At 40.1% G+C, this 11,815-nt stretch overlaps 1 protein-coding gene across 1 annotated transcript; it reads left to right on the top strand.

Annotated features, from left to right (window-relative positions):
- The first annotated feature begins 55 nt into the window (after positions 1 to 55).
- nmi (N-myc (and STAT) interactor) lies at positions 56 to 11,699 on the top strand. Its single transcript, XM_053439480.1, has 9 exons — positions 56 to 209; positions 406 to 471; positions 637 to 795; positions 907 to 1,023; positions 1,162 to 1,324; positions 3,167 to 3,273; positions 6,685 to 6,871; positions 7,246 to 7,349; positions 10,789 to 11,699. The coding sequence occupies exons 2-9, from the start codon at positions 406 to 408 to the stop codon at positions 10,999 to 11,001; spliced, it is 1,116 nt and encodes a 371-aa protein (XP_053295455.1). The 5' UTR covers positions 56 to 209; the 3' UTR covers positions 11,002 to 11,699.
- The last annotated feature ends 116 nt before the right edge of the window (positions 11,700 to 11,815 follow it).

Genomic DNA, 11,815 nt, shown 5'->3' on the forward strand with positions numbered 1-11,815 from the left:
TTGCTTAAACAATGTCAGTGTGTGTATGTAAAAAGGTCCTGCACACAAGATGGCGCTATATTCTGTTGCGTGGATTTTTAGAGCCACTTTGAGTTTCACTTTTGATTCAGAGCTCAGCCACTAAGAGGAACTGCTGCTTTATTCTCCATTTTCTCTCTGCCTCAGGACACTTTAACAGGAACTCAAAGCAGAAAATCATCATAAAACAGGTAGGTAGAGCTGTCCTCTGTTAGTTTAAGATTGACAAAAAGCGTTTTAATTTGACATACTTAAACGGAGTCTCGTTTTTGTCGGCCAGGTTATGACTCGAATGAACTGGCCGATAAACGAAAAGTTAAGAAGTGCTCCAGTATTTGAGGATACTCAGTATCTAGACGGTTGCTAATGATTGTTTTTCACTGTCAGATGGACAGTGCTATGAAGGAGGACAATCAGTTCGAGGAGGCCAAGAAAGAGCTGGAGACTTGGAAGGTAAGACCAAGTCAAAAAACGCCATTTCAACCCCTTATTATTGATAATGATGTTATGTTTGTCACTGTAAATGGAGTAATCCTCCATCATCATCCATCATTCTCCATGTCTTCTTGACCTCCCGATGGTCAAGCTTTTCTCCCTGTTCCTGTTTTGTCTCTTAAGACTAAAGTGGAGAGGGCTGATGATGTCAAATCCAGGCTCATAATGGAAAAACTGGAAGAAGATGAAGCCAAGAAAATTGCCAAGACGGAGATGACAGCTTTGCTCAAAGAGGGAGCTGAGTGTGTGGAGGACTTCAATCAGAGAATGAGTGCAGTAAAGGTAGAGTTACTATCAAGTGTGTAACATTTACAGAACAAGCTGCTTGGGAGAAGTGAGGTGGAAGATCAAAGAAGTAATTTCTACATTTTTGTATTTGATTCTTTCATTCAGGAGGAAATCCTGAAACTTTCTAAACGCAAATCGGATTTGCTGGATAAATTGAGGGGATGTCAGGCTGATCTGCAGAATAAGAGGGCAGAGTCCACCAAACTGAAGCAGAAATTCAAGGTGAAAGACCTCAGGATAGCGCACCGGCTTGGAATTGACTGCTGCACAATTGTACACCAAAATATGCCCTGATAATAGAACAATACTTTGAAATATCAAAAAAAATAAACATTATTATTTTGCTGTACTGCTATTCAGATCTATGCCCAGATTCCAGACACAGAGGTAAGGTTCAGCGCTCAGGACAAAGAGGAAAGTGATGATGGCAGTCAGCCAATCAGAGGAGTGTTCATCATCAACCAGAGATCAACTGTGCTTCTGCAGGGAGGAGATGCACTTATCACCTTCGAGGAGGAGAAAGGTACACATGACCTGATCTGTGAGAGAATATAACAGAGTAGTTCTGCTTGTCACCTGTGTATGTAAATAATAATTAAACCAAAAGCATATCAGGGTGTTCTTGACTGACTGGGGGTCACATACACATACTACCCACATACACATTGTAGAGAAGAAGATAATGAGTTTGCAGTGAGACTGAAATCAAAATACTGAAAGCAAACTTAAGCATAAGATTTGCTTGACTTTGACTTTCTTTCATAAGGATGGAGAGTTGTAAGCAGAAAACAGATTGTGGTGACAGACTGCTATAACTGTGATTGATTCGTTAGGTTGTGTCATCCATGTCTCTTGATGGCAAGACAAGCACACAAAACTCACTTCAGTGGTCATTCAAATCATTCTTCCCTGTGTTTCAGTAATTTCCCTAAAAGTAAATATTGTGGAACATTTATTGGCTCCAACATGATCCTCTCAGTTTTCGTTACTATGGTTTGAAGTACACACACAGTGACACGTAAATCCCACCACCTAATAGTCTTTGCAGATTTTATTTCAGAGTGACACAGACACACCATTGTATACTCAAGTATAAATTCTCACAACAGTGTAGGCTACTTGCATTAACTATGGTATTGGCCATGTGTCAAATATGCACAAGTATACTCCAGGCTTAACCCCTGTTCGTCTTGTGTAAAGATGAGTCACATCCCCTGATTGCTGTCTTATTTAAGCTTATCATGGATAAATTATTTAAAAACATACACACTTCAACTCAGCATAATAGGCCTCTTACTATCATGTTTCCAATAAGACATTCTGTGTAAAGGGTATATAAGGCATGTATCATAATAAAATATATGATATAATATATCAGTCACTAGTTATACTATATATAAATAATGTTGAGTTAAAGATAATGGCTTAATTAGAAATTTAGGGTAATGTATACAAGATTTTAAACAATATAGAAAACTGTTTTTTCTAATTTAAAGATATAGTATAAGCAAGGTCATGTGAGTCCCTCCTTGTGAAACCGCGAACCGCAGGCATACAAAGTGAATTCATGAGCCACACAACAAGAACAGTAGGAGTTGTGTCGGGAGGGAGTTCAGTAGTTTGGTCTGATGTGCTGGTGCTGGTGCAACAGCTAGTGACGAATAGTGCGTGTGTGTGTGTGTGTGTGTAATGTTTAAACGTTTAATCATAAACTTATATTTTTGAAAGGGATTTTGACCTTTTAAAGAATGATTTAACATTTCTTTGCACAGAGGTTGATTGATTGATTGAATATTTTATTTAGACCTCGGAAAACACATTGAGGGATAAGACCCTCATTTTCAATGGTGCCGAGGGTACAATAAAGAGTTGATACATAGAAGAGTTAATACATTGAATAAATAAGAATGAAATAAATATGCATATATATATACATACAGTAATACAAGGTATAAAACAATTCGTCAGTATAAAATAATATGGCCAAGTCAACTAGTAGTTACAATCAATGCAGGAGAAGTCAGCTGTACATGAGACCAGACTTGAGAACTCCGTCAATGAGACAAATGAGGACAACTTTAAAGATTTTTGGACCTCAGAGAGGTAAATCAAACCTGTTACTGTTCAGTGTGATAATTCCACCAGCAGGGGGTGCTGCTGTGAACATGCATCAGAACATAAAAATGCTTTCCCATGAACAGACAAACTTGGCCAGTGATCTCATTTGGGACAGACTGAGTGTCATTTGGCAATGCTGAAAATATACAAAAGTGGGACCAAAGCCAGACTTGAACCACATCATATATCACATACATATACATCACATACTGTGATGACTATATCTGTTATGTTTTCTCTCCTCCAGTGGCCTCTCAGATCCTGAAGATTGCCAAGTGCACTGTGTCCTGGGAGGGCATGAGTCTCAATGTGAAACCAAAACGCATAACCATGGATCCTGCTGTGAAGTTTGAGGTACATTCTTCCTGTGATAAGTAGTATCACAGGAACACACACACACTCACACTCACACACACTCTGTATGTGGATATAGTTTCCAAAATTTTAGAAAATTAGCTTTTTTTGTGAAATCTGTCAGATAGTAAACTGAATCCAACTGACTGTATTTAATGCATAAAATTGTGTCTTTAGAAATTTTGTTAAATAATAAACTAAAATCTCATTAAAAAAAGTATTCAGACCCTTTGCCATGGCATCACAGACTTTGGTCACATCCATCCTGTTTTGAGGAAATTACGTATTACGCATTACAGGGTTTTGCTTCATCGGCAACAGTGAAGTTAAAACACAGTGAGTGTGTGTGTCCGTATGTGTGTATGAGTGTGTGTGTGTGTGTCCTCGTCTCTGTCCCTCTTCACACAAAAACTGGTAATCACATGGGATATTCACCATCTCTTATATTCTAAAATTGTTATTAATCGTTGATGTCGCATCATGACTCCGATTGTTAGGGTCAGTTCAACACTGATATTCTGACTCTGTGCGTCACGTTACGTTACACGTGTATCCTAAACTCTAGAGCAAATCAAACAAACACAGAGTAAACATCATTCTTGTACGTGTCCTAATAACTAGTGATCAGTGATTGTGTTTAATTTTAAGTAGAAAGGGAGCGCAGGTCAGAGGAGGAAGCAGTGTCTGACAGAGACATACAGGAAGACCGAACCTTTAATGAGCGTCTGTCCTGATCCTGAAGCAGAGCTGGCTATAATCATTCAGCGGCGTAAAACAATGAACGTAGCAGAAAACATGAATCGATTATGTTCAGTCACTGCATCAATGCAGAGTCGTCCACCTCTATGCAGGAGCTCAAACATTAGCATGTGCGCCTTCTACACTCTGTGCTGTGTGGGTCAACCTAACCTGACGTGGCTGTAACTTTATTCCAACCACATGATTGGTTCGGCGCGCCGCTATTCACGTTATCATTGCCTGTTAGTGTTGTCTGACAAAACATAGATGGAATGAGTTATATCGACGTTATATCGACACGTCTTAAATGCTACTGAATAAAAAGTAATATTGCGATAATTATCTCCGTCATTTTATTGCTCCGTCCTGATTGTCCCCTAAAGTCACTGGTTCCATCCGTATCTCCCCCATTCCATTTGTGTTCTTGACCAAAATACTGAACCACAAATTGTCCCTGACGGCTGAGACTTTAGTGTGTGAATAATGTTTGATTAAGTGTTACACGTAGATGAACTTTATGAATGTATATGTGAAAAAGTGACTTTCAATCTCTTTGAGTGGTAATCAAGACTAGAAAAGGGACTCTATAAATTAACATGTTTTTCTGAAAAGGATTTCTGGGGCCGATTGCTTCAAATACTCTAAGCCGATACCGATTAGGGGGTCCATCGCCTTGGGTGATCGAAGTGACCACTTGTGATCTGCTTTCTGTTCCCCACTCTATATGCAAATAAACACTACAGGGCTGGATCCTACACAGAATTTGGTTAAAGTTCGGAGTCAACTTTAGTCTGTGCCATTTTAATCTGCCAATCACGTTTATTTAATTCGCCCTGTCAGAATTTACTGATTTCTGAATTGCTGGTTGGACATAGGGGTGAGTTTAAAATAACTATTCCCTGATTAAATCTGATCTGAATGATCAGGTATCGATTCATAAAAAGGGTTGATCTTTTGATATAAACCTTTTTCTCTCATATCTGCTCTCCTATCTCATCTCTCATCTCTCATGGAACGAGGTGGAGTCAGGGCGTAGTGCTCACACAGACACACTCAGGTGCCTAGGTGGGAAATAAGTCGTGGATTTGATGCTGCCTTCAGGTGCTGTCGAAAACCCATAACGTTACACGGAGGACAACCAAGCCAAAGTTTCCCCGTGTGCACAGTTTGTCCATTTATTAAAGAAAACCAGGCTGTTTTTTAAACATATTTTAAGTGAATAATCCCTGTATAATTTTCAGTGCTGTTTAATTGCAGCGTCCGCCGTTCATAGCTTCTTCACTGGAATTCATCACCTGTATATGCACTTCTAAGCAGGCGTAAACAAGTTTTGCGGTGCTCTTTTGTACATAGCAGGCTGTCAGCACATCCCTGCCCTGAGCCAAATGTGAAATATTTATTCAAAAGCAATTTTAGGTGGTTTATTTTGTTTGTTTTATTTATTTACGATATTTTAATAATTTTAATTTCTTATTAGGATTATGATTGTAATTATGATAACCTCCTATACTGCAGTCCGCTGTGTGTGACTCTTGGGTGAGAGCCTGTCACAGCCCGGCAGGACCGACGCTGTGTGGTCGAAGCGAACAGACGCACATTTGATCTTTTTCTGGTATTAATGCATGCATTTGTTTATCATGTATCTGTGATATGAAATCATCAGTGTGTGGTTCCTGCTATTGTAGTTCAGTTCAAGTCCTGCAGCGTCTGACAGCGCAGGTGAAACAAGTGACACAGACACTGGTTGATACAGGAGTTTGTGAGGCGCTGAATTGGAAAAAAAGGAACAACTTGACAATAATAATGGACATTTACTGACAATTCTTGGTAGGATTCAGCCCTGTTGTGTTTATTTGCATATAGATCGGAGAAGAGGAATAAGATCGTAAGTGGTCACTGAATCACCCAACATGCATGTTAATCAGGCTTAAAGAGGACGTATTATGAAAATTCCACTTTTGTAGTGCTTCTACACGTTAATTTTGGTATCTGGCATGTCTACCGTCCCAAAAACTCGGGAAAAAAACAACTCCCGCGATTTGTTGTGGTTCCTCTATGTCAAACTATACGCTAGAGTGCGTCGAATGGGATTACGACCAGAATTGACGTCACAGTCAGTCTACATGGCATAGCCCCCCCCCCCCCCTTATATTAGGAGTTAAGTTTAGAACCGAGGGAGGGATTTATGTATTATTGTAGCATTAGAGGATCTGTCCAGAAGAATGAGATAAATGGCAGAAATTCAGTTTACTTAAATTGCAGATATACCCAAGAAGACTGAAAGCTGTAATTACTACTTAAGAGGTTTGGTTTCGTGTCTGAGAGATTGAAGTTTTAGATTTTTTCCATTAAATGGTCTAGTCTGTGAAGGGATCTGAAACTTTCTAAAGCCACTGTAAGTCTTGAAGTAGTGGTAATGTATGTCCCTGTATATCTTAGTCTATTTTGATCATTTATTTCAGTATTGCATATTGTATTGTATCCATTCTGTCCTCAACCAACAGAATGAAGGGTCACACCCTTCTCCTTAGTATCAATATTGATTTACAGAAAAATTTAACTTTATGTGTCATCCTGTAATTTAATAACCTACTGTAAATATGGTTTTGTTAACACTCTACTGCTAGTACTTGTGCTAACTCCCCTTTAATGTGTGTGCTGTCATCAATGTAGGTCCACCTTGATGTCTCTAGAAAGGACCTCAAGGTTTCCAACATCCCTCCTTCCATGCCAGAGGAGAGAATGAGGGACCGACTAGAGATAAGTTTCTCTAGGCCCAGCAGAGGAGGAGGAGAGGTGGAGGGGGTGGAGTACGATAAGAACACCGGGACAGGACTTATCACCTTTCTTCACCCTGGAGGTAAAGCTCTCTTATCCAAACTTTCTTAGACAATGCAAACTGCAGTGCAACTAAGGGTGGAGCTGGAGATATAGTGGATGTTCCTGTTCGAAACGCTATGTTGTAGCTTTTGGCCTGCCTTTAAAAAAGCCCAGTCTGCTCTGATTGATTAGCTGGCCCACTTAGATTGTGCACACCAGCCCTTTATAAACCTCTGTCCCTAGCGTGAGAGTTTTCTGCACAGTGGAGACATTGTTAGTGCCAGCAGGGCATCAAACCCTCTGCATCGAAGTAGACAAGTTCATTTCTTTGAATTATAAAAAATGTAATACGTAAACACGGTGTATGTGTGTGTGTGTGTGCGTGTTTGTGCGTGTGTTTGTGCGCTTGCACAGTTGCTGAGGTCCTGGCCCTGAGAGGGAAGTACCTAGTGGACCTGGATTCTGAAGTGAATGCTCAGGTTGGACCTGTTTACAAACATCAGCTGTGTAAGTTCCAGGTAAGAAACATCAGTGAGACTTGTTACTGTCGCCTGTATTCCTCCTGCAGAGAAGTACTGATCTACCCTTCTTGGTCTGTCGCATGTTAGAAACGTCCTACTTGCTTGTGGTGAATCCTGCGTAGGATATCCTGATGTTTTCTCACATCTGCCACATCGGTACCTCCGGCCTGTCTGCGGACTTTATACCAGAGGGCCAGGCAGAGAAAGTACAGAGGCTCTTATTACGAGTGTGTGTCGGAAAGCAGCTTAAGATACAAAACCCCTTTTTTCATTTGAAGAGGTTTTAAAAACACAGCCTCAGCACATTGTAAAAACCAGACACTGTGCACATACTGCTTTAGTCCTTTACCATATAAACAGAATAATACATTTCCAAATTTGACATAATTTTAAATAATATGATAATTGGCCCTGTTGCACTATACAGATGCCTTGGCTTGTTTCAGACCAAAACAGTTGACATGTTCCCATCCAGTAACCATGTTGTTTAAATAGCGAAGCGCATGTTGGTCCTAAAATTAGGTGTGGTCATTTGCATTGTTGGATTGATGATATCTTGAGGCAGTGAAATAGATTGGCCAACAAATACCTTGTCAGAAGTCAGTCGTGCAGTATTTTCAGTCAAAGCTCATTATCTGGCTGTTAAAGGTAATGAGAGATGGCACGACACTCTGGGTGGCTTATTGTATATTTTACCCAAAGCACACCCATGGTTAATTAAGAGACAAACTGCAACCCCTTGAACTTTTAAATCATGAGCCTGTCACATTCTTTTCCACAATTAAACCCCTGAAGTGGATTTGAACACCTAATAAATGAACCTGCTCCATGTGCTTCAAGCCAAGTTCACAACCCACAATTTTCCCTGAGTGGCAATGGGGGGGGGGGGGGGGTCAGATACTACACAATATTTCACCAGCAGAAACCCTGACTTGTCTCTAAACAACATTTAACCACAAAAGCAATCAAGAGTAGAAACAATCTGTACGGAAAGCCAAACAGTCCAAACACTCAATTTGTAACATGCATACTACATGTTAACAAGACGATGACAACACATTGTAGACGGGCAACATTACAAATGTGTGAACCCGAAGCAACAAGTGGACAAAGCGTTGGTGACATGTGATCTTAGACCCACTCAAATTAGCCACTGGCAACTATGTTATTAGTCTGATGTTGTGCAATAGTAGTAGTAGATTTGACGTTGGCTAATTATTAATAATCATTAAATATGATTATTAAAACAAAAATTATTTATTGAAAAAATAAAAAAGGATAAAGCTATTAATTAAGAATAGTAAAATAATTAATTAGAAATGATACGGTTATCAATTAATAATAGTTAAATAATTAATGAAAACAATAAAATTATCAATTAAGAATAATGCAATCTGTAATTATTACTTATCGTCGCGGGGCACCACCCTGTTTACAGGGACCAACAAGTCAATCTTTAAATATCAGTTTCAAGTGATAAAAGTTAAATTAATAATCCCAATAGTTAATATTAATGATTATATATAAACAATGAAGGGTTTTAAGTTCGAGCACAGGCTATAGTAATCCAGCTGTATTCACATACATATGCATAAATAATCACAGAATCCAGCTACTTTAAGTACAAAAGGATTTATTAAAACGGGAAATAAAGTTAATGTTATTTCAATGATTCTTCATTTAACAAACTCCAATATTTCAAAGATAGCAACAGCAGCAGCAGCACTTATCACAATTTAGAAATACACATGTAATACTGACGGTATCTATGTGTGTGTGTGGTCGTGTGCGTCTGCCTGTCTGTGTCTATGTGTGTGTGTGTGTGTGTGTATGTCAGAAAGAGAAGGGGGAGTGGCTATGGCGTAATGACGAGGACACGTGGTGACGTCGTCTGGCCGAATTCGAGATGTTACGTTCACGTAATTTCAAAATGGAGGTGTATGACCTCGGCGACGCCATGAGGTCGAAGACAAGATGGCGGTCAGTCAAATATGTTACACAAAGGAGTTTCAGACAAAGAGATCCTTATTTCGTGGTTTTGGCTAGAACCATGTGTTTTGAACAAGGAAACTTTAGAACAAACTCTGATTTCTCAGAGATTTGACCACGCTAGTTTAAGTATCAGTGGGTCTTTGTAAGTATACGTGAAATGTGTACGAACGTGTGTGTGGGTAGGTTTAGGAGAAGAGAGAGAGAGAGAGAGAGAGGGACAGAGAAAGAAAAGCTCTAAAAACATCGTCAGGGACAAACTTCCGGCGAAGCGGGCAGTCCAGCTATGTGAGATTTATCTTTTAACAGATGTAAATCTCAGCACAATATCTCTGACGGTAACACGTTAAACAGGAAACGCCGGCTCGTTACCGCGCGCTTTTCAAAACACAGTAGACAAAGGAACCGGATGTGACGTCTCAGTACGCCGTGTGTTACACGGCTGAAAACAGATTCGGCAATCTTCAAACAAACATACACTCAAATAAATGACACGCTAAGTATTTAAACTAGTTCTCTGCCCAGACAATAAAGCCTCCTACTTGATGTTGAACCTCAGGATACGTGCGCGATCGGCGGATTCTCGGAAAACAAGTGAATGATGTCTTGGTCACTCGAGCACGATGGCGCTGGTTCCTCTCTTACAGCAGGCGTCGGCTGGGCCGGAATTAGGGCGAATTTTTCTCGTGCTCATAGAACGGAATTAAACGTCGTTCGTCTTCTTTGACAGGATTCGTCTTCGTCCTGCTGCGGGAAAGAACAGCTGTTTGTCGCTGTTTGTAGATCGTGTGGAAGAAAGTCTGTGAGAACTCGGCCTGCCGAGTGAGCTTCCTGTTGCGGGAACTTTTCAGGTTAAAACAAAAATAGTCTTTCAAAGTAAGCGTCGACTTAAGATAAAAGAAAATGAAAATGAAACAAACGTTTGTGGTTATTGCCTCCTTTAGCAACTAAATCATCTAGCTAGACCGGGAACGGTCTATTGGAGTCTTCAGAGAGCAGGAAATGGGCAGAGATCTTTGGTGTCCTGCTGTATTTATTAACCTGAGAGGAGGGCCAGCCTCCTTGAGGGGTTTCATGGGTCAGCCAATGGAATATCAGGGTTCAACGGTCAGGTGGGCGGGGCTTGGAAATCCGCAGGGGTTCCAAAGGATCCCCAGGACATTTTCCACCACCAGACTCCTGACCTGCTTATGTGTCTGCTCCCCCACTCAGAGAATCACTTTTAGGGTCCATCGTAATGTGATAGCTGGTGGAACTGGTTTCAGCCTGGCCTCCAGGCCTCAGTTTTTACAACCTATTGTCTGGGCTGTTGCCCAACACTGAAGTGACGAGATCATTGATCAAATATCAATCATCTTTTGTCAGCTTGACATGAACTCAGTAATAATACTCAACAAAACTCTGAGGAAGCTGTGGAACAAACAGTGATGTTTGTGATTCCTTACAGACCTTCTGTGGCTCTCCGAAACGAACCATCCTCCTGACTGACATCAAGGACATCAAGGACATCATGGACGAGGAGGACGTGCAGGACGTAATAGAGTTCCACTTCCAGAATCCCAAAAACCGTGGGGGTGAGATAGAGAGCATCAAGTACGTATCTGGGGGGAAGGCTCTGCAGGCCTTTTTCTGTGGTGATGCTGGGAATAGAGAAGACTGATATTTCACCAGCAGGGGCAAAACCAAGAGACAGCTACAAAATGTAAAACCAGTTTCCTAACATTGTTAGAAACAGAAATGTTTATGATTATGTAAGAGAAGCTCGTTGAAAATCTATAATGCCCAAATTAAATAGAAGAATTTGGAAAAATGTGTTTATTCTGAGAGTAAAATTAAAAAATGAAGTAATTTAATCTCTCTGTGTTAAAATAGAGTAACAGTTTCCCTAAGCACTTGACTGTGACCCGTAACATGTTCCACTTTGTCCCACAATTCTGACACATTTAATAAGGAGAGAGTAGGGAATTATGTCTACTTCCTAAACGATGTAAAATGTGTTATGACATGTTTCATTAATTCAATTGTGTGTTTGCTTACTCACAAATACAATGTTTGAAGGGGAATTGCTCTTTTGCAGTTAATCAGATCGGGGCTGTCAGAAGACACAGCCTCACATGAGAGGTTCTGGTGGTTACAGAAGGCTGCTTGTCCTCTATCTGTATAATCATGCTAAAGTGTAAAAAAAATGCAGCCCTTGCACTATTCTGTTCCAATACAGCGCTGTTGTAACTCAGCCTTCATCTAAATTTGTGTTGCTTTCACACCGACCTGTTATCTGTCTGTATATCTGATAACAGGTTTAAAATTGTTACTATGCTCTTCTCTTCTTCACTGGGCTTATTAAAATTTCTAAATCAATCACAGAAATTGTTTTTTTATGAGTCATTTAGTACCTGTATGTAGTGATCACGGTTATAAATTACATAGGACTGTAGACAAGACCTGCTGCTTGCATAAATAGCCAAATATTTCAG

The sequence above is a fragment of the Pleuronectes platessa genome, chromosome 14 (genome assembly GCF_947347685.1).
Source record: "Pleuronectes platessa chromosome 14, fPlePla1.1, whole genome shotgun sequence".
Lineage (NCBI taxonomy): Eukaryota > Metazoa > Chordata > Actinopteri > Pleuronectiformes > Pleuronectidae > Pleuronectes > Pleuronectes platessa.